Raw genomic sequence first — 23,012 nt, 5'->3', positions numbered from 1 at the left:
AATTTAGACACAATAAATTACAGTAAATCAGAGCTAATAAATGGAATAGTTGTTAATGATTTGCTGACTCTTCCCAGTGCTGTTTGATTTCAATGAGTTAATTGTTACATCTCAATAGATCGATTTCTTACAAACTTTTCAACGAAAACAGCAATTTTGATTCTTACCCCATATTAGTTCCAGCAATTGATTATTGGCAGAGAGCCCATAAACTATGAGCAGAGTCCTAAGGGAATCATAGCCAAAAAAAAGGTTGAGAATGGCTACTGTAGAAGGTAATGTTAACAAAAGGAATTTTTTTTTCTTTTGTAAATCGTGTTCAACCATCAATTGAAATGTACCTCAAAAATCTTAATTATTTTTTCAGTAAAGATATTTTTTCCACAACGTGGAGACTATTTTGGAGATGGAAGTGCTAACTTTTAAATCCCTTCTAGTCGGTTGGCTTTTTTATTTCCATCTTGGCTTGATTTGTCATTTTGTCTGGTACGTATTGTTTGTTAGCATTGCAGTTCAGCTTTCACATGAAAAATATTTTTATGAAGAGTGAGGAAAAAAATCAGGGCTAACTAACAGGATTTCAGGTGATACTTCCACATCTTTAGGATATTGTGCATGGGATTTAGAGAATGGGAGTTAGTAACATCATTAGGATATAGTATTATATCAAGAAATCCACCTCCTGTAATGGTATATTATCTGCAAATTAGTGAAATGTAGATTCAAGAATATATTGCTTCACTTTTAACAAAAGCAAGTTTACTTGTAAGTTTTAGAAAATATTAATTTTGGTTGCCTGCAGTTTTTTTTTGTGTGTTCTTCCAGGGTTTACCTGACGAAAAGCGAAAATGGAGAATAACCAACATAAATCAAAACTACGAGCTGTGTGAGACTTATCCACCAATCTTAGTGGTCCCAGCCAGTACTGGCGATGATGATCTGCGAAAAGTAGCAGCCTTCAGATCCAAGGGTCGATTACCGGTGGGTAGGGTATAGATTCACATAAAATACCTGATGATAATTGCCCAGTCATCAGGTCATACAACATTGGAAACAGGCCATTTGGTCCACCAGGTTCACACTGACCATTGGGCATTCATCTGTATTAATCTTGTCTCAACACCTTTTAAATACCGTCAGTGACTCTGATTCCGCAGCTCTCTCAACCAGTGCATTTCAAGTACTCTCCCTTCTCAGGATGAGAAACATGCCTCTCAGATCCCCTGTAAATCTTCTTCAACCTGTCACAGTCTTACAGCACAGAAACAGGCCCAGCATGTCCATACCGAACAATGTGCTCTCCTGCTTTAGTCCCACTAGCTCTTGTTAGCCCCATACTTCTCCAAACCATGTAATTATCCAAGTATTTCTGAAATAAAGCTAATGGAGCTGATTCTACCACTTTGGCAGCATGTGAGGAAGAATTTCTTCCTACAGTGTTTTAATAAGATGGACTTGCAGAATGAGGGTGGTGGAAGTGATCACTGATTTCAAAAGGAAATTAGATAGGTGCTCTAGGAGAAAAAAAATCAGAAATTTGAGAATAGAGCTGGGAAGAACCAAATAGTTTGCTCAACAGAAGACAGACATGCATGTGATGGGCAGAATAGCCTTCTGTGCCATAATGACAATCTGTCTAAAAAAATATATTTAGTTTGGTATGTGAAGTGTTATCAAAGCTTCCTGGTTTTCCTGTTGAAGTGTCTCCAGAAGCATTGGTGATTTATTTGTTTGTGTTTATCAGGTAGGTCCATATGATTGAAATGATCTCTCTCAGCCACCCATTTCTTGTTCCATGTGCCAAAATAAGAGAATAATTTTGTATGAACTATGTATTTTCAATCTAATGAACCTTTCCTTTTGTTTTCTAAAACAGTCATCATAATTTAGCTTTGGAAGTTGAGTTGTAATTCCAATTTCCTTTAAAGCAATCTTTTAAATGATAATTACTTGACCTACCAAGAGACACATTAATGCAAGATCTGTGAAAAGTAATTGCCCAGTAGCACTAACTTCTACTGTGATGAATTTCTTTGAGAGGCTGGTCATGGCCAGAATTAACATGTATCTAAGTAAAGATATGGACCAATTCCAATTTTCCTATCGTCTCAATCGCTCCAATGCAGATGCAATATCGCTGGATCTCCACTCAGCTCTGGATCATCTCGAAAGCAGAAATCATACATACGGCTGCTCTTCATCTACTACAACTCAGCCTTCAACACAATTATTCCCTCAGTGCTTGTCAAGAAGCTACAAAGTCTGGGCTTCTGTACTCCGCTGTGCAAATGGATCCTTGACTTTCTCATTGGAAGACTATAGTCAGATATGAAATGGAAACAACGTCTCCTCCTCATTGATCATCAACACAGATACACCCCAAGGATGTGCGCTTATCCCACTGCTCTACTCGTTATACACCCATGACTGTGTGACCAGGCACAATTTCAATGCCATCTACAAGTTTACTGATGACACCACAGTTGTCGGCAGAATCACAAATGGCAATGAGGAAGTGTACAGAAGGGAGATCGATCAGCTCGTTGAATGGAGTAATGACCACAACCTTGCACTCAACGTCTTCAAAACCAAGGAGATGATTGTGGACTTCAGGAGGAAGTTGGGAGAACATAACCCAGTCCTCATTGAGAGCTCAGTAGTGGAGAGGGTCAAGAACTTCAAATTCCTGGGTGTCAACATCTCCAAGGATCTGTCCTGGAGCCTCCATGTGGATGCAATCACAATGAAGTTTGCCAGTGGCAATACTTTGTGAGGTGTCTGAGGAGATTTGATATGTCACCAAAGTCTCTCGTAAACTTCTATAGGTGTACCGTGGAGAGCATTCTGTCTGGTTGCATCACTGCCTGGTATGGAGATGCTAACTCTCAGGACAAGAATAAACTCCAGAGGGTTGTTAACTCTGCCTACAACATCATAGGCATGAGACTTCATCGAGGACATCTACATGAGGTGATGTCTTAAAAAAGCATCCTCTATCCTCAAAGACCCCCCCACCCAGGCCATGCCCTCTTCACTTTGCTACCATTGTGGAAAAGGTACAGGAGTCTGAAGACGAGCCCTCAGCAGCACAAGGACAGCTTCTTAACTGCTGCCATCTGATTCCTGAATAAACAACGAACCAAAGACACGGCCTGACCTTTTGGGTACTATTATTATAGTTAGTATTTTATTTTTTATAGTAATGTCAGAAGAAGGTTATAATATGAATGTTTACCCTGTGATGCTGGCACAAAACACCAAATCTCATGACTTGTTCATGACAGTAAATTCTGATTCTGTAAGCTATGATTAACCTTGCTGTTAAATGAACCTGGCCACAGGGCTAACAGATGTCCATGTCCAAAATGTTGTATGGACCAGATCTAAGTAAGTTGCCTTTTGGTTAAAGAGGTTGATTGTTCTGTACATTCTATCATTTCTGGAGTCTACTCAATTTAATTGTTGGTATTTGGTTTACTGGCAAATCAAGGGTACTTTTTGGTGGGAAAAGGAAAGACAGGGGTACGAGTGTCTTAGCTATTTTTCCCCAGTTGCTTGTTTTTAGTAATAGTTGTATTTAATGACATTAACTTTAAAAATCAAACAACTGACTTTCACAATGACCTCCTGTTTCAGGTGTTATCCTGGATACATCCTGACAATCAAGCCGTGATTGTTCGATGCAGTCAACCTCTGGTTGGGATGAGTGGAAAGCGCAGCAAAGATGATGAAAAATACATTGATATTATTAGAGAGTCGAATGGCCAGATCCAGAAGTTAACTATCTTTGATGCAAGGCCAAGTGTCAATGCAGTAGCGAACAAGGTTTGTCCAGTATAAAGGCAAAGAGATTGTATAATTTGGAAATATGGTTTTGATGTTGAACTACTCTACGTAGTAACTTAAAAGCTATGATGTCTGCTTTTAATTAATTTTTTTCATGATTTTATCTCAAGTAACCACATACTGAGTGTGTACCCCATCCAGTAAATTGCTCTCTTGTATATTTGCTGGAGGGATGTCCACTACCCTCTTCCATCTGTTCCCCAGGAATGATCAATAAGTCCAATAATACCATTGCTGTTAACATCTGACAATATATTTTAAAAACGTACAGTATTTAAAAAAAATTACACTTTTGAGAAGCATTTTTGTTTGGTTTTGCTCAGCACTTCCTGCAATTTTGGGTTTTGATTTGCATATTTCTTGTTCATTCTAAGTGGAATTTGCATATGTCTTGTTCATTCTAAGTGGTATTAATGGGGTGGAAATTGCTAGGGTGGAAATATTGACTGTTCTCAAACCAAACAAGTCGTCAGGGCAGCATTGAGCAGTAAAATATGAAAGAATTGTTAGTGATTTAACTAACAATGATTTGTTTTTAGTAAATTAATTGAGAATTTGATGAGAGGAATGCAGATTTTCAGAATATTTGATAAAGGATCCATGAAACTAAAGGTCACTAACATCCTAGTTGGGATGTTGGCTGAAAGGCAATGAGTAGTGACAAATGGTTCAGTTTGCATTACTGTAGGACATTATTACTAATTTTTTTCCCTGTATTACAGTCTATTTGTCAGCATTTCTTTCTTTACATTTCTCTATTTTGTATTCAAATCCTTCTTGAGTACAATTTGCAGTTACCAATAAGTAGAAATTCTGCCTGGCCCGCAGGAAGAAGAATCTTGGGCTTGGTTGTATGTTATCCATGGACTGACCTTTTGGACTGTCATCATAAAGGATGGAATTCTGCCGGGAACTCTGTGTGACTTGTGGTGCAGCTGGGTAGAGTTGTGCAGGGAGAGAATGGAACATTCAGAACAGCAGTTGGAGCAGCAGAGACCAACTAGGAGAGTCATGTGAAAGGCACATGCCTCATACGATAATGAAGGGTTTAAAACCACAACTTCAGAACCGCAGGAAGTCATCTAAGGAGGTCTTGAAAAAGGATACGTGAGCTTACTGCACCTCAACATCAGTCATTTCTCTCTCCAACATTCAATATGATGTCCTTTTGTTATTCAGTTGGGGGGGACTGAATTTGGACATTGAGCTTTGGGATTGAATTCTGTGGACTGTTTTGGACTGACTGACTTGAATGACTGACTGGGTTTTTAGGAGAATTTTTCTCTTTTTGAATATTGGGCACAGACTGTATGTAATGGTCTGGGTTTTTCTTACATACACACTGTTTATGAAAACATGATATTTGTATATTTATTACATAGGGTTAAGACGTTGTATTGTTAATAGTCATTAATAAATTTAAAGTTAAAATTTAACCTTTTTGAATTGCGTCTTCTGTTGTTACTGGTTTGAGGTGTAACAAAGTGGAGGCTCATCGAGGATCCAAACAAATCTGTGTGCGTAGAGGTTGGTTGATTAGTGATCAATCGTCTGAGTCTGAATCAAGCTGGAGCTTGGTGATTGAGGAAATTCCAGTCTGGTCTAGGAAATTCCTTTGGTAAACGTAATTAAAAGCTGGTGTGTGTGTGTGTGTGTGTGTGTGTGTGTGTAAAATCAATGATAACAAACCAGCAGCCATGGATATTGAGGCAATTTTAGTATTACCCTCTCTTGAGAATTTGAAAAATGTTCAAGCATGAGTTGGTGACTTGCCAACAAGTGAAATCACAAATGAAAAAGGTGGAGCATGGGAGGAAATTTGCAAAATACTACATAGAAACATGAAAGTTTGGAGAAGTGTAAGAGCAGTTTCCCAAGAATAAAACTTCTGAGCAAATATAGTTGGAATTGAAGAGATTAGAATTGGAGGCAGCCAAGAGACAAAAGAGATTGGAAATGGAACTGAGGATATTAGAACTAGAGGCAGAGGAGAAAATTAAGACTCATGAGCTAGAAAAGATTAGAATGGAAAATGACAGGAGAAAAGAAGAGCCTCGAGATCAAATTCTTGGTCATAGTGAGAGGTTTACGGCCAGTAGAGAAGTTGGGTTAGTTCCTCCATTTGAGGAAACTGATATATATATATTTTTTTCCAGCACTTTGATATGAATTTAAATTGGCCACAAAATAAATGGTCTCTTATGTTGCAGCTTGTAATTAAGGGAAAAGCTCAACAAGCTTATTCTGCCCTTAACTCAGAGCAAGCTGCTAATTACATAATTGTGAAAAAAGCTATATTCCAGTCTTATGAGTTAGTTCTAGAGGCCTACAGACAAGTTCAGGAATTTAAATAAAAATTAACAACCCAATCTTGTACAGATTTTGCTTATAAAAAGGTTGTGTGTTTTGACTGGTAGGTGCACATCGAAGAGTGTAAACAATGATCATAATTGATAGAACTGATGATACTTGAGATTAAAAGATGTGTTCCTGATGATATTAAAGCTTACTTGGATGAGAGGGAGGTGAATACTTGGCTGGAATCCGCTAAATTAGCAGATGGATATGCTTAACACGTAAGCCTAAGTGGATGTTAGGCAAAATTTTTCAAAAGTGCACTGTAGATAATCCAAGTAAGATGGAGAGTAAATTTAGAATTAGAACGGGCAGTCCTCAACTTCCGACCTACATGAGTTATGCCCACCCGCTCATACGATAAAATTTTAAAAAAAATCTTTATTAAAACTACTGTACAAGTACATATTTTATATTAAAAATTTTGTTACAGTCGTCCCTGTTCCTGATGGTAGCCTGAGTTACAACCAATCCTCTGGTCCTCATTACAGTCACAAGCTGGGGACTAGCTGTATTAGGGGTAAAGATGAATTGAAGTTGGTGAAGGAGAAACCTTTTGATCACCTTTGCCATTACTGTAAAAAGGCTTGTCATGTGTTGAGTTGCAAGTTGTTCTGTGCTGAAAAAGAAAAGAGAGAAACAGGCAGCACTGAATGCTTGTATTCAAAGTGAGAAGAGGTGTAAAAACCAAAAAGGATCCAAAGTTACTAATAAAATTAGGGATGTATTCAAACCTTTCGTGACTAAGGGTTTGGTTTCAATTAAAGAGGGGTTAAAACAAGTGCCAGTGAAAATCTTGCGAGATATTGGGGCTGCTCAGTCATTTGTGTTAGTCAGTGTTATGGAATTTTGTGAAGAAGCTGACACCGGGGAAATAAATTTGATTAGAGGTATTGGAGGTGATACTGAGTCCATTCCTTTGCACAGAATAGAGTTAAGATCAGCTTTGGTGAATGGGCCTATTACAATAAGAGTTGGGTCAAATTTGCCAGTGGAAGGAGTCTCACTGTTGCTAGGCAATGACTTGGTGGAGGGCAAGGTTGTTTCTGCAGTACAAATGACAGCTAACCGGTCATTGATGAATCAGAGAAGGACTCTGATATTTACCCAGCCTGTGCTATAACAAGGGCAATGTCTTAAAAAGAAAAAGGTCAATGCAGATAAGGCTGTGAAAAATGATTTAATGGAAAATAAAGTCTGTGATAGGCAAAAACAGCATTTAGGTGGAAATGACCTGGTAAAGGATAAGCAATCTTTTTATTAGACCCAAGCATTGATAGTAAACCTCAGGGTACAGATTTGTTGGTGCAGCCGAGATAGGTAAACTGGTTGACCGTTTTGAGTTTTGTGTGCCCGATGGAGATGTGGGGGGGCTGGTAGTCATGGTGGGGATCTGGCTGCACCATTTCATCAGATGCAAGGATCGACAATGAGATAGACAACAGACTCGCCAAGGCAAATAGCGCCTTTGGAAGACTACACAAAAGAGTCTGGAAAAACAACCAACTGAAAAACCTCACAAAGATAAGCGTATACAGAGCCGTTGTCATACCCACACTCCTGTTCGGCTCCGAATCATGGGTCCTCTACCGGCACCACCTACGGCTCCTAGAACGCTTCCACCAGCGTTGTCTCCGCTCCATCCTCAACATCCATTGGAGCGCTCACACCCCTAACGTCGAGGTACTCGAGATGGCAGAGGTCGACAGCATCGAGTCCACGCTGCTGAAGATCCAGCTGCGCTGGATGGGTCACGTCTCCAGAATGGAGGACCATCCCCTTCCCAAGATCGTATTATATGGCGAGCTCTCCACTGGCCACCGTGACAGAGGTGCACCAAAGAAAAGGTACAAGGACTGCCTAAAGAAATCTCTTGGTGCCTGCCACATTGACCACCGCCAGTGGGCTGATAACGCCTCAAACCGTGCATCTTGGCGCCACACAGTTTGGCGGGCAGCAGCCTCCTTTGAAGAAGACCGCAGAGCCCACCTCACTGACAAAAGGCAAAGGAGGAAAAACCCAACACCCAACCCCAACCAACCAATTTTCCCTTGCAACCGCTGCAATCGTGTCTGCCTGTCCCGCATCGGACTGGTCAGCCACAAACGAGCCTGCAGCTGACGTGGACTTTTTACCCCCTCCATAAATCTTCGTCCGCGAAGCCAAGCCAAAGACAAGAAGAGACAGATTTGTTGCTATCCAGACAGGAGTTGATAGCAAGACAAAATGAAGTCCTGATCTTGATGAGGTGAGAGATGAGGGTCTCTCTGACGAGGAGATTAAGAAAGTGCCGATGGGTTATTATGTCAAAGATGGAGTATTGATGAAGAAGTGGAGACCAAAGGATATTCCTGCCAGTTAAGATTGAGCAGTAGTGCAACAAGTTGTGATTCCTAAAGCATATAGGGATGAAATTATAATTTTGACGTAGCACACCCTTTGGAGTTCACCTTAGGATGAAGAAAACTATGGATAAAACAATAAAACAATTTTATTGGCCCAGTTTAAAGAATGATGTAAGCTTTTGCCAGACCATTCACACTTGTCAGGTAGTGGGTAAACCTAATCATGGTCCCCCAGTGGAACCTTTATAATGTATCCCTGCTTTCAGTGAGCCTTTCTCAGAAGTGATTATGGACTGTGTTGGCTCCTTGCCAAAAACCAAATCTGGGAATCTGTATTTGTTGACAATTATGTGTGCAGCCGCAAGGTTTCTGGAAACCATTCCTCTAAGAAACACTAAAGCAAGGCAAATGTGAAGGCTTTGTAAAAGCTTTTCATCTTGGTTGGCCTGCCAAGAGAAATTCATTCAGTTCATGGGAGTAATTTTATGTCAGGCTTATTCCAACAATTGAGATTTAAGCAGATTGTATCTCCTGCATGCCAGCCAGAGAGTCAAGGGGTCTTGGAGAGGTTCCATTTGACCCTGAAAAACATGATGAGAACATTGTTTTGAGAATGTAAAGGATTGGGATGAAGGGGGCTCATTTGCATTTATTTGCAGTGAGGGAAGCTGTCCAAGAATCACTTGGTTTTAGTCCATTTGAGTTGGTTGTTTGATTTGAGGTGAGAGGTCTTTTAATGTTATGAAAGGAACAGTGGGTTAATGATGATGTGCATTTAAATTTGTTGGATTGTATCTTTAAATTTAAGGATTGGTTGAGAAAAGTTTATGAAATGGTAAAGAATTTAAAGGGCACTCAACAGAAGATGAAGGTTTAGTATGTTTGCAAGGCAAAGATAAGAAAGTTAAACCCTGGTGACAGTGTTGGTTCTTTTTCCTACACATTCAAACCCTCAGGGTTAGGCTTTCAGGACCATATGAAATTAAGTCTAAAATTAATATGGTCACTTTTGTTATTGAAACACCGAATCGCAGATGAGAAACCCAGGTCTGTCATGTAAATATGATTAAGCCCTATTTTGAGCAGATGCCTCACGGTGAGACTAAACTTTCACCAGAGGTGATAGTTATTGACCAGGATAATGAGGAGACAAGTAAAACGTGTTTCAGAGAAGGTCATGGGACCCAAAAGTTGATAAGCCCAAGTTGGAAAATTCTGTGGCTTTGCAGGACCTGAAAGCAAAGTTAACTCATCTCCAATCTTCAGAAAGGAAAGAAATGAGACAGTTAATTTTAAAATTTGAGAATTTATTTCCAGATGTACCTCAGAAAATTTCCATAACTTACCATGATGTTAATGTAGATGATGCTAGACCTATTAAACAACAGATAAATATGGAAAAGTGCAGACTAGTCGATCAGGAAATTGTCTACATGTTGAAGAATGGTGTCATCAGAAAGTCCACTTCAAATTGGAGTTCACTTTGTATTTTAGTGCCTAAGCCAGATGGAACTGTTGGGTTTTGCACTAACTATAGAAGGTAAATGCTGTGACAAAGACAGATGCTTATCCTATTCCTAGAGTAGATGATTGTATAGGCAAGGTGGAGAGGGCAAAGTTTCTTACTAAAATTGGCCTGCTGAAGGGTTACTGGTGTATATCTTTAACAGATAGGGGTCAAGAGGTTTCTGCATTTGTCTTGAAGCTCACAGGGGCTTCCATTGATGATATAGTTATCAGTAGTGACAAGTGGGAAGAGCATGTCCTGGCGCTAGAAGAATTGTTTAATCGACTTTCAAAAGCAAATCTCACAATTTGAATAAATGTGAGTTTGGTCATGTGACTTACTTATCTGGGTTATGTTGTAGGATAGGCCAGTTGGCGCCATTGGAGGCAAAGGTTTTGACTAACTTGGAGTTCCCTGATCCAATTAATTTTGTAAAAATTTTGCAGAGATCTACTCTCCATTAATATTAACCGTTCAATAATGGAAAAGGAATGAATGTTTATAGATGGAGTTTTAATAACTACATTGTTTAAAAGAACAGACTGTGAATTTATAAAGAGACAAATATTTTGTGAAACAAATCTGCCATCGACTAAAAATAGTTTTCTGATATGGGACACACTCAAAGCATATTTAAGGGGACAAATTATATCCAATACAAAGAATCTGAAGAGGGAAGATATGGCAGAAGTAAACAGTTTGGAGAAAGATATTAAAGAATTTAAAAAAAAATTAAAAACAAGACTTGAAAAACAGGACTACAAGAAGAATACAGATATGGGAGAATAAAAAGCAAAGATACAATACAAACATTTAGGCCAGAAAAAGCTATATTAAAAACTAAACAATACTATGAGTTGGGTGAATGGGCACACAAAGTCTTAGCTTGGCAAATTAAAACAGGAGTCATCAAGAATGATAAACGCTATAAAAACAGACATACCCTTGTATACAAGCAAAAATAAATTAATGACATCTTTAGACGATATTACACAAAATTACACAAATCAGGATTACAAGTAGATGAGAATGAAATGGAAGAATTTTTGTTAAATGTTGAACTTCCAAAGCTAGAAGAGAGAGAAAGGATAGAATGAGATATTCCTTTCACAAGGGAAGAAATCAAAGGTCCTGGGCATCATGTTGAGGAACTTTGGGGGACATCCGATGCGCTCTAGTATTTGCCAAAGCCCTTTCCTGCTCACGGTGTCGAAGGCTTTGGTGAGGTCAACAAAGGTGATGTAGAGTCCTTTGTTTTGTTCTCTGCACTTTTCTTGGAGCTGTCTGAGGGCAAAGACCATGTCAGTGGTTCCTCTGTTTGCGCGAAAGCCGCACTGTGATTCTGGGAGAATATTCTCGGCGACACTAGGTATTATTCTATTTAGTAGAATCCTAGCGAAGATTTTGCCTGCAATGGAGAGCAACGTGATTCCCCTGTAGTTTGAGCAGTCTGATTTCTCGCCTTTGTTTTTGTACAGGGTGATGATGGTGGCATCACGAAGATCCTGAGGCAGTTTACCTTGGTCCCAACAAAGCTTGAAAAACTCAAGCAGTTTGGCATGCAGAGTTTTGCCGCCAGCCTTCCAGACTTCTGGGGGGATTCCATCCATACCTGCTGCTTTGCCACTTTTCAGTTGTTCGATTGCCTTATATGTCTCATCCAGGGTGGGAACCTCATCCAGCTCTAGCCTTAGGGGCTGTTGAGGGAGCTGGAGCAGGGCGGAATCTTGGACTGAGCGGTTGGTACTGAAAAGAGATTGGAAGTGTTCTGACCATCGGTTGAGGATGGAGATCTTGTCGCTGAGGAGGACTTTGCCGTCTGAGCTGCGCAGCGGGCTTTGGACTTGGGGTGAGGGGCCGTACACAGCCTTTAGAGCCTCGTAGAAACCCCTGAAGTCGCCAATGTCCGCGCTGAGCTGTGTTCGTTTGGCGAGGCTAGTCCACCACTCATTTTGGATCTCCCGGAGTTTGCGCTGAAGATGGCTGCATGCGCGACGGAAGGCTTGTTTTTTCTCTGGACAGGACGGCTTTGTAAGGTGAGCCTGGTGGGCAGCTCGCTTCTTTGCCAGCAGCTCCTGGATTTCCTGGCTGTTTTCGTCAAACCAGTCCTTGTTTTTCCTGGAGGAGAAGCCCAGTACCTCTTCAGTGGATTGCAGTATGGTAGTCTTCAACTGATCCCAGAGGGTTTCAGGGGACGGGTCCGGGAGGCGGGTTGCAACGTCGAGCTTTGCTTTGAGGTTTGCCTGGAAGTTTCCTCTCGCTTCGTCTGACTGCAGTTTTCCAACATTGAACCTCTTTCTGGGGGCTTTATTGTTCCTGGGCTTTGGCTTGAAGTGAAGGTTGAGCTTGCAGCGAACCAGCCGGTGGTCAGTGTGGCATTCCGCGCTAGGCATGACCCTGGTGTGGAGCACATCTTGTTTGTCACTTTCTCGCACCAGGATGTAGTCCAGGAGGTGCCAGTGTTTGGATCGGGGATGCATCCAGGTGGTCTTAAGGCTGTCCCTCTGCTGAAAAAGGGTGTTTGTAATGGCAAGCCGCTGTTCTGCGCAGAGCTCCAACAGGAGGCGCCCATTGTCGTTGCACTTGCCGACGCCATGCTTGCCCAGGATTCCTGGCCAGGTTTCTGAGTCTTTGCCGACACGAGCGTTGAAGTCGCCCAGGATGACAACCTTGTTGGCTGTAGGGGTACGTTGGATGAGGTTGCGCAGGTCGGTGTAGAACTTGTTCTTTTCTGCTGGTTCCGCCTGGAGGGTTGGAGCATAGACACTGATGAGGGTGATGTGACGCTTGTTTTGAAGTGGGAGTCACATGGACATGATTCGGTCCGAGAGGCCTGTCGGAAGGTTTTCGAGTTTGGAGGCAATGAAGCTCTTGACCATGAAGCCTACACCAGATAGGCGTCGTTCATCCGAAGGCTTGCCAGACCAGTAGAGTGTGTAGCCCGCGCCGCGTTCTTGGAGGCTGCCTACATCTGCCAGGCGGACTTCACTGAGAGCGGCTATGTCGATGTCAAGTCTGAGGAGTTCATGTGCAATGAGGGCAGACCGACGTTCAGGTCGGTGGCTGTCAGTCTTGTCTAGCATGGTTCTGATGTTCCAGCATGCTAGCTTAAGTTTGTGAGCATCTTTTGAGGGGGAGGACGTGGAGGGGGAGGACGTGGAGTGGGAGGACGTGGACCTGTCCTCGGGCCTGCGCAAAGGAGCTTTTAGGTGGAGTGCAATGCGCGCAGTACTGGCCCCACCCTTTACACCCATGGTTCGTGTGCCGTGGCCAAGCAAGCTGGGACGTGGTAGCGGCCCCGGCCCCGGTCCGGGCGAAGGGTAGACGGCGGCGGCCCCGATACGGGCAGGAGCAAGGGGGAGACGGCGGCCCCGGCCTCGGTCGAGTGAGGCAGGCGGAGGCCCCTGTCCGGGCAGGGAGTGGGAGGCGGCGGCCCCAGTCCAGGCACAGGGTGAACTGCGGCGGCCTCGGCCCCGGTCCGGGCAGTATGGACCGACCTAGGAGGGGAGGCAGGCCCCTCCAGCCCGGGTAAGAAACATGCATAGGAGAAGGCCACTCCGATATAAAACCTACGACCCAAGGACCTGGGCACTCTACAGGCTAATAAATCACTGCGGAAGGATGGATTCCCACCTGAGTTTTACAGACAATTCAAAGAATTATTAATACTCCTTTTAATTGATGTCCTGGACCAAGCAGTAGAAACACAGACCCTCCCAGAATCATTCTCAACCGCGATTATTACAGTGTTACTAAAAAAGAATAGGGACCCACAAAAAAAAATTGTCATACAGACCAAGATCCCTTTTAAATGCTGACTTTAAGATATTAGCAAAAGCATTGGCTAATAGGTTAGGACATTATTTACCAAAACTGATACATACGGACCAAGCAGGATTTGTCAAAGGAAGGCATTCCTCAAATAGTCTAGGAAGATTATTTAATATAATACACATGACAAAATCTGAATGAAATCCAAGTGTTAGTCTCCATAGATGTGGAAAAAGCATTTGACTGTTTGGAATTGTCCTTTTAAAACACTGGAAAAATTTGGTATAGGTATAACATTTATAAATTGGATAAAAATTTTATATCATTAAATTGCAAGCTAAAATAATAAGAAATAATCAGATGTCGGCAGTGTTTCCCGTAGGTAGATCGAGCAGTGTTTCCCGTAGGTAGATCGAGCAGTGTTTCCCGTAGGTAGATCGAGCAGTGTTTCCCGTAGGTAGATCGAGCAGACGGGTATCCCCTGTCCCCAGCACTTTTTACTTTAGTGATTGAACCACTGGTGAAGATAATAAGCAGGGATCCGGATAGAAAGGACTTCAAGGTTGGGCAAAAAGAACACAAAATTAGTCTATTCACCGATGGTGTTCTATTGTACCATCAGATCTGGCTAGATCTTTGGAAAAATTACACTTGAAAAATATGGAAGAATATCAGACTACAAAATAAATATGGATACAAGTGAGATAATGCCATTAACAAATTTTGAATATGAAAGATACCAAAAAGGAAGTAAATTTAAATGGAAGACAGATGGAATAAAATATCTTGGAATAGCAACTGACAATAACTTGCAAAATTTGTACAAACGAAATGATGTTCCTCTTGAGAAGATGGAAAGTGACCTACAGAAACGGAGAAACTTACCAATTACTTTGGTGGGAAGGGTTAATTGCATCAAAATGAAAGTGATGTCAAGACTGCAATACCTTTTTCAATTGCTGTCATTCTATTACCTAAAAACTTTTAAAGCTACTAAACAACCATATCAGACAGTTCCTATGGAATAATAAGGTGCCAAAAATTGCATTGGAAAAACTTGCATGGGACTATATTACCTAGCTGCACAGGCTAGATTCCTTGCAGTCTTCTTCACAAAGGACCCCCCCCCCCCTTGGGATCAAATGGGAATGTACTCAATGGAGGAGGGGGAAGCAAAGGACTTTATCTATAAATGGAGTGTCAAATCATTAAAGAAAATGATGAATAACCTCATTTTAATAAATTATGATTAGAATGTGTCAAATTAATGAATGTTTAGAAAAAAAGTAGGGATATCAATAAAAGCCCCATTGTGTAAAAATGTGTTATTGTCTATGAACATGGGCAATACAGTATTAAATTCATGGTATAAGATATATTAAGGACTGAACTCTTATGTCCTTAAAACAATTAAAACACAAATTAGGTCCACCTTCTGATTTCTTAAGAGAAAAGATGGGAACCAGTGTTGACCTCACCTGAAATTAGTGAAACTGAACGAACGGTCTGGATGGGGAATACACCCAAACTTATAACAAAAATATACTATACACTCCAGAGCTTAAGTGCAAAACCAGAGTTGCATGGGCCAAGGGAAAGATGGGAGTCAGACTTCGGGGTAGTGATTTCAGAAAGAAGCTGGTCAGACTGGTGTAAGGACAGCATGACATCAATTATAAATGCAAGATATGGGCTGGTTCAATATTTTTTTTACACACCAATTATATCTTACCATACAAAAATTACATAGATCAAAAGCCAAAATTTCAGAGATGTGTTTCAGATGTGGGACTGAGACAGGAACTTTTCTACATGCTACATGGTCATGCGTGAAGGTGAAGCCATTTTGACAAAAGAATTGCATAAAAATTAACCAAGATAAGAGGCGTGGCCTCCACGGGCAAACCAGAACTATATCTACTTGGTAATTTTATGGACTGGTGGTAGCAAAAAAAATGCATCACAATCACTTGGAAGTCTGACTCCTCTCTACCTGTTTCTTTCTTCTTTCTTTGGCTTGGCTTCGCGGACGAAGATTTATGGAGGGGTAATGTCCACGTCAGCTGCAGGCTCGTTTGTGACCGACAAGTCCGATGCGGGACAGGCAGACACGGTTGCAAGGGAAAATTGGTTGGTTGGGGTTGGTTGTTGGGTTTTTCCTCCTTTGTCTTTTGTCAGTGAGGTGGGCTCTGCGGTCTTCTTCAAAGGAGGTTGCTGCATGCCAAACTGTGAGGTGCCAAGATGCACAGTTTGAGGCGATATCAGCCCACTGGCGGTGGTCAATGTGGCAGGCACCAAGAGATTTCTTTAGGCAGTCCTTTGGTGCACCTCTGTCTTGGTGGCCAGTGGAGAGCTCGCCATATAACACGATCTTGGAAAGTCGATGGTCCTCCATTCTGGAGATGTGACCTATCCAGCGCAGTTGGATCTTCAGCAGCGTGGATTCGATGCTGTCGGCCTCTGCCATCTCGAGTACTTCGATGTTGGAGATGAAGTCGCTCCAATGAATGTTGAGGATGGAGTGGAGACAACGCTGGTGGAAGTGTTCTAGGAGCCGTAGGTGATGCTGGTAGAGGACCCATGATTCGGAGCCGAACAGGAGTGTGGATATGACAACAGCTCTGTATACGCTAATCTTTGTGAGGTTTTTCAGTTGGTTGTTTTTCCAGACTCTTTTGTGTAGTCTTCCAAAGGTGCTATTTGCCTTGGCAAGTCTGTTGTCTATCTCGTTGTCGATCCTTGCATCCGGTGAAATGGTGCAGCCGAGATAGTTTTGTGTGCTGGATGGAGATGTGGGGGGGCTGGTAGTCATGGTGGGGAGCTGGCTGATGGAGGACCTCAGTTTTCTTCAGGCTGACTTCCAGGCCAAACATTTTGGCAGTTTCCGCAAAGCAGGACGTCAAGCGCTGAAGAGCTGGCTCTGAATGGGCAACTAAAGCGGCATCGTCTGCAAAGAGTAGTTCATGGACAAGTTGCTCTTGTGTCTTGGTGTGAGCTTGCAGGCGCCTCAGATTGAAGAGACTGCCATCCGTGCGGTACCGGATGTAAACAACGTCTTCATTGTTGAGGTCTTTCATGGCTTGTTTCAGCATCATGATGAAGAAGATTGAAAAGAGGGTTGGTGTGAGAACGCAGCCTTGCTTCACGCCATTGTTAATGGAGAAGGGTTCAGAGAGCTCATTGCTGTATCTGACCCGACCTTGTTGGTTTTCATGCAGTTGGATAACCATGTTGAGGAACTTTGGGGGGCATCCGAGGCGCTCTAGTATTTGCCAAAGCCCTTTCCTGCTCACGGTGTCGAAGGCTTTGGTGAGGTCAACAAAGGTGATGTAGAATCCTTTGTTTTGATCTCTGCACTTTTCTTGGAGCTGTCTGAGGGCAAAGACCATGTCAGTAGTTCCTCTGTTTGCGCGAAAGCTGCACTGTGATTCTGGGAGAACATTTTTGGCAACACTGGGTATTATTCTATTTGGGAGAATCCTAGCAAAGATTTTGCCTGCAATGGAGAGCAGCGTGATTCCCCTGTAGTTTGAGCAGTCTGATTTCTTGCCTTTGTTTTTGTACAGGGTGATGATGATGGCATCACGAAGGTCCTGAGGCAACTTTCCTTGGTCCCAGCAGAGCTTGAAAAACTCATGCAGTTTGGCATGCAGTTTTGCCGCCAGCCTTCCAGACCTCTGGGGGGGGGGGGATTCCATCCATACCTGCTGCTTTGCCACTTTTCAGTTGTTCAATTGCCTTATATGTCTCTTCCCGGGTGAGGACCTCATCCAGCTCTAACCTTAAGGGCTGTTGAGGGAGCTGGAGCAGGGCGAATTCTTGGACTGAGCGGTTGGCACTGAAAAGAGATTGGAAGTGTTCTGACCATCAGTTGAGGATGGAGATCTTGTCGCTGAGGAGGACTTTGCCATCTGAGCTGCGCAGCGGGCTTTGGACTTGGAGTGAGGAGCCGTACACAGCCTTTAGAGCCTCGTAAAAACCCCTGAAGTTGCCAATGTCCGCGCTGAGCTGGGTTCGTTTGGTGAGGCTCGTCCACCACTCATTGTGGATCTCCCGGAGTTTGCGCTGAAGATGGCTGCATGCGCGACGGAAGGTTCGTTTCTTCTCTGGCCAGGACGGCTTTGCAAGGTGAGCCTGGTGGGAAGCTCACTTCTTTGCCAGCAGTTCCTGGATTTCCTGGTTGTTTTCGTCGAACCAGTCCTTGTTTTTCCTGGAGGTGAAGCCCAGTACCTCTTCAGTGGATTGCAGTATGGCAGTCTTCAGCTGACCCCAGAGGGTTTCAGGGGACGAGTCCGTGAGGCGGATTGCATTCTCGAGCTTTGCTTTGAGGTTTGCCTGGAAGTATCTTCTCACTTCGTCTGACTGCAAGTTTCCAACATTGAACCTCTTTGTGGGGGCTTTACTGTTCCTGGACTTTGGCTTGAAGTGAAGGTTGAGCTTGCAGCGAACCAGCCGGTGGTCAGTGTGGCATTCCACGCTGGGCATGACCCTGGTGTGGAGCACATCTCGTTTGTCTCTTTCTCGCACCAGGACGTAGTCCAGGAGGTGCCAGTGTTTGGATCGGGGATGCATCCAGGTAGTCTTCAGGTTGTCCCTCTGCTGAAAAAGGGTGTTTGTAATGACAAGCCGCTGTTCTGCGCAGAGCTCCAACAGGAGGCGCCCGTTGTTGTTGCACTTGCCGACACCATGCTTGCCCAGGATTCCTGGCCAGGTTTCTGAGTCTTTGCTGACGCGAGCGTTGAAGTTTCCAAGGATGACAACCTTGTCGGCTGTAGGGGTGCGTTGGATGAGGTTGCGCAGGTCATTGGTTCCGCCTGGAGGGTTGGAGAATAGATACTGATGAGGGTGATGCGACGCTTGTTTTGAGGGGGAGTCGCATGGACATGATCCGGTCCGAGTTGCCTGTCGGGAGGTTTTCGAGTTTGGAGGCAATGGAGTTCTTGACCATGAAGCCTACACCAGATAGGCGTTGTTCATCCATAGGCTTGCCAGACCAGTAGAGTGTGTAGCCCGCGCCGCGTTCTTGGAGGCTGCCTACATCTGCAAGGCTGACTTCACTGAGAGCGGCTATGTCGATGTCAAGTCTGAGGAGTTCATGTGCGATGAGGGCAGACCGACGTTCAGGTCAGTGGCTGTCAGCCTTGTCTAGCATGGCTCTGATGTTCCAGCATGATAGCTTGAGTTTGTGAGCATCTTTTGAGGGGGAGGACATGGACATGTCCTCGGGCCTGCGCAAAGGAGCTTTTAGGTGGAGTGCAGTGTGCGCAGTACTGGCCCCACCCTTTACACCCATGGTTCGTGTGCTGTGTGTGGCCAGGCAAGCTGGGATGTGGCAGCGAGGTCCTTGGGTCGTAGGTTTTATATCGGAGTGGCCTTCTCCTATGCAGGTTTCTTACCCGAGCTGGAGGGGCCTGCCTCCCCTCCTAGGTCGGACCATACCTGGTCCAGTGCTACCTGTAGCACTGGAAATGAAATGAATAGCTGTGTACTTATGGAAAAAAAACCCACATAATTTAAAGAAAAAAAATGACAGTTTTGTAAAGTATAATACAAAAGCATAGTTTTCCCCAACTGAACTCTATATACATAAAATATATGTAAGTTTTGACAGTGAACGGATCTGTATGTATGGATGGAAGGTCTGTTTTGTTTCTGTTTGTTGTGTTTGAAAGAAAATGTTACTATGTAATTTTTGAAAAAAAATCAAGAACAAAATAATCCCAAAATGTTTTTCCAGATATTACACCCATTTTAACAAAACTGCTTAAGAAGAGAGAAAAAAATTGGTTGAAATGTTGTCAAAAAGCATTTGTAAAATTGAAGGCCATTTTATGCCACCAGCCTGTCCTTGAGTCACATGACTTGGAGAAACTTTTTTTTAGCGGTGGATACCAGTGATGAAGGTGCAGAGAATGATGACGATGTTGCCTATTCTGAATCCTTCTTCTCTAAGAAGTTTAATGATCGTCAGAAGAATTATTTCACCATCAAGAAAGAAGAGTTGACTCTTCAACATTTTGACGTTCACATTTGTACAGCACAAAAACTGCCTATGGTTTTAAACAACAATGTTCTTTGATGGTCAGTGCTGAGTCCATCATTATGTACCCATGTTAAGGTTAATAATGAATGCAAGATGACAGTTAAATATTTACAGAAGCCGCCCTGCTTTGGAATGGTCCTTGGCTTCTAGCTTCACTTTGAATGGCCCTTGGCTTCCAGCTTCACTTAGAATGGCCCTTGGGTTTTAGCTTCACTTAGAACGGGCCTTGGCTTCTAGCTTCACTTTGAACGGGCCTCGGCTTCTTGCTTCACTTTGAATGGGCCTTGGCTTCTAGCTTCACTTAGAATGGACCTTGGCTTCTAGCTTCACTTTGAATGGGCCTTGGCTTCTTGTTTCACTTTGAACGGGCCTTGGCTTCTAGCTTCACTTAGAATGGACCTTGGCTTCTAGCTTCACTTTGAATGGTCCTTGGCTTCTAGCTTCACTTTGAATGGCCCTTGGCTTCCAGCTTCACTTAGAACGGCCCTTGGGTTTTAGCTTCACTTAGAACAGGCCTTGACTTCTAGCTTCACTTTGAACGGGCCTTGGCTTCTCGCTTCACTTTGAACGGGCGGCTTCTCGCTTCACTTTGAACGGGCCTTGGCTTCTCGCTTCACTTTGAACAGGCCTTGGCTTCTCGCTTCACTTTGAACGGGCCTTGGCTTCTCGCTTCACTTTGAACGGGCCTTGGCTTCTAGCTTCACTTTGAACGAGCCTTGGCTTCTCGCTTCATTCAATGCCTTTAACAATTCCATGAATGAATTCACAGTTGTTAGCACTGAACATACAATATTGTAGAGACTGGGTGATGCACTCATTTTTGAAATTGCATTCCTTTTCAGTATTCTGTTAATGAGTTTTTAACGCTACAAAAGCATTCCCCTGATAACTGGATTTTATTTTAGTAGTGATTTGCAAGTTGTGTAAGGGTGAATTTTCATTACTGGAACTGGTTGTATTGCTGGCGTATTTATGTGAAGACATCATAATTTAACTATAAAATAATATATTTAAATAATAAAAATATATTAAATCATAACAAATATAATAAATGAATAGATGGATGGAGAATAACAACTAAAAATAAAACAGTACAAAAATATATGTATATTATATAGAACAATTAAAAGGTCAATAGCACCAGCGAACCAGGTTCTGAAAGAGTTTCTATGCTCTCCCTGTGTCTGCGTTGGTTGCCACGAACTGCTCCAGTTTCCTCCCACCTTTCAAAGTTGATTTCATTCTCCATAGGTTGTGGATCTTTTTATAACCTACCTCATCCTCTTGCCTCACTCCTTTATTATGCCTAAAATCTAGACACTTCTTTAATAATAAGGAAATCTTTATTTTTGCAGGCCACAGGAGGAGGTTATGAGAGTGATGACGCCTATCAGAGAGCAGAACTCGTTTTCCTTGACATTCATAATATCCATGTGATGAGGGAATCTCTAAGGAAGTTGAAGGATATTGTATATCCCAGTGTGGAGGAATCCCATTGGCTTTCAAGTCTTGAATCTACACACTGGTTGGAACACATCAAGGTGAGATGGTTCTGAATGTTCGGAGCATGTGAAATGAGTAGCTAAACACCACATTAATTACTTTTAGACATTTTGCAAAGAAAGCAGGTTGAAAGTTTATTAATTTGTTCTGCCTGACCTGCTGTTTTTTTCCAGGATCTTCAGTTTTTATTTCTGATTTCCAACTTTGATTTTTAATTTTAGTTATCTACCTTTAGTTGAATTTTTTTTTAAATACAGTAAAGCTCCGGTATCCAGCATCTATGGGGATTGATAGATGCTGGGTAACCAGGCAGCACGGATAGCGGTTAGCGCAATGCTGTTATGGCACCAGCAATTGGGTCTGTGCATTCTCCCTATGTCTGCATAGGTTTCCTCCGAGGGCTTCAGTTTCCTCCCACTGTTTGAAACATACCGGGGGGTGTAATTGTGCAGCAAGGGCTCATCGGCTGAAATGGCCCGTTGCCGCATTGTATGTCTTTAAAAATAAAATGGTATCTTCTGGTTGATTGAGATTGCATATGGCTTGATTGGCGAACCAATGGTGAGATGTCCAATTTTAAAATTGTGTATTTTTTAACTGTTTATTTTGGCTTTTTTTTGCCGATTGCTTGAATCCTGGATAATGGGTTTTACTCTATCTAGAAATAATACTTTGAACTTTAAGTGCCACAAATAACATTCTCACAAGAAAACTTTTCATGATTTGTGTTTATAGCTTTCTTTTCTGTGCAAACATCTAATTGTGAGCTTCTCAGAAATGATGAACATCCATTGTAAGATAGTTTTTAAAAAAAATGAAATCCCTACAGCTTATATCTTTATATTTAGTTTGTTCTGGCAGGGGCAATTCAAGTCGCAGATAAAGTTGCATCTGGAAAAAATTCAGCATTGATACACTGCAGTGATGGCTGGGATCGTACTGCACAACTGACATCTCTAGCTTTACTCATGCTTGACAGCTTTTATCGAACAATCAAAGGGTTTGAAGTACTTATTGAAAAGGAATGGCTAAGTTTTGGCCACAAGTTTGCAACGGTAAGAACTTCAAGCACTGTTCAGAATGCTTTAATCAGAATGATTAAAGTAAATCCACATCTCTGAGCAAAAGATCTTTTTGGAATACTGTAGCTTTTGGTACCACTTGGGTTCATTTGTTGTAAAATCTAATCAGTGGTGATCATCAACATAATGGAACATGAAACAGTGCAGCACAGGAGCATGCCCTTTATCTATCTATCAGAATCTGCTTCCACCACTATGCTTGGCAGCTCCTTCCAGGCACATTTCACTCTCTGCGTAAAAATTCACCCTGCACATCTCTCTAAACTTCCTCTCCCTCATATTAAACTAGTGGTGAAACTTTTGCCCTGGGAAAAAGTTTCTGGCTGTACATCCTGTCCTGATTTTGTACGCATTGACCAGGAAATGTATTAGGTGTATGATGAAATAATTCAGATGCTCCAGAGATGATCAGTTATTATATTTCTCTCCACTTCACCCCATCCTATTGAAAATAAGGATATTTAATTCATTTGTTACCTCTGAAGACAGGCAATATTATAGCAGAAACCAGTGCACTGAGGATGTAAAGGTTTGGGTTTTGTTCTTGGTAAAATGCACCT

At 42.4% G+C, this 23,012-nt stretch overlaps 1 protein-coding gene across 3 annotated transcripts in view; it reads left to right on the top strand.

Annotated features, from left to right (window-relative positions):
• Positions 1-23,012, top strand: part of LOC138740246 (myotubularin-like) — a 120,862-nt gene that overhangs the window by 84,888 nt on the left and 12,962 nt on the right. For all 3 annotated transcript variants that reach the window (XM_069892595.1, XM_069892597.1, XM_069892596.1), the window contains 4 exons: positions 826-981; positions 3,637-3,825; positions 21,223-21,408; positions 22,219-22,425. In XM_069892595.1, coding sequence (XP_069748696.1) covers positions 826-981; positions 3,637-3,825; positions 21,223-21,408; positions 22,219-22,425 — 738 coding nt within the window. The remainder of the gene's footprint in view (positions 1-825; positions 982-3,636; positions 3,826-21,222; positions 21,409-22,218; positions 22,426-23,012) is intronic.

This window comes from Narcine bancroftii, chromosome 8 (assembly GCF_036971445.1).
Source record: "Narcine bancroftii isolate sNarBan1 chromosome 8, sNarBan1.hap1, whole genome shotgun sequence".
Taxonomy (NCBI): Eukaryota; Metazoa; Chordata; class Chondrichthyes; order Torpediniformes; family Narcinidae; genus Narcine; species Narcine bancroftii.
The sequence above is the reverse complement of the archived record's forward strand: the minus strand, read 5'-3'. Positions and strand labels throughout refer to the sequence as shown.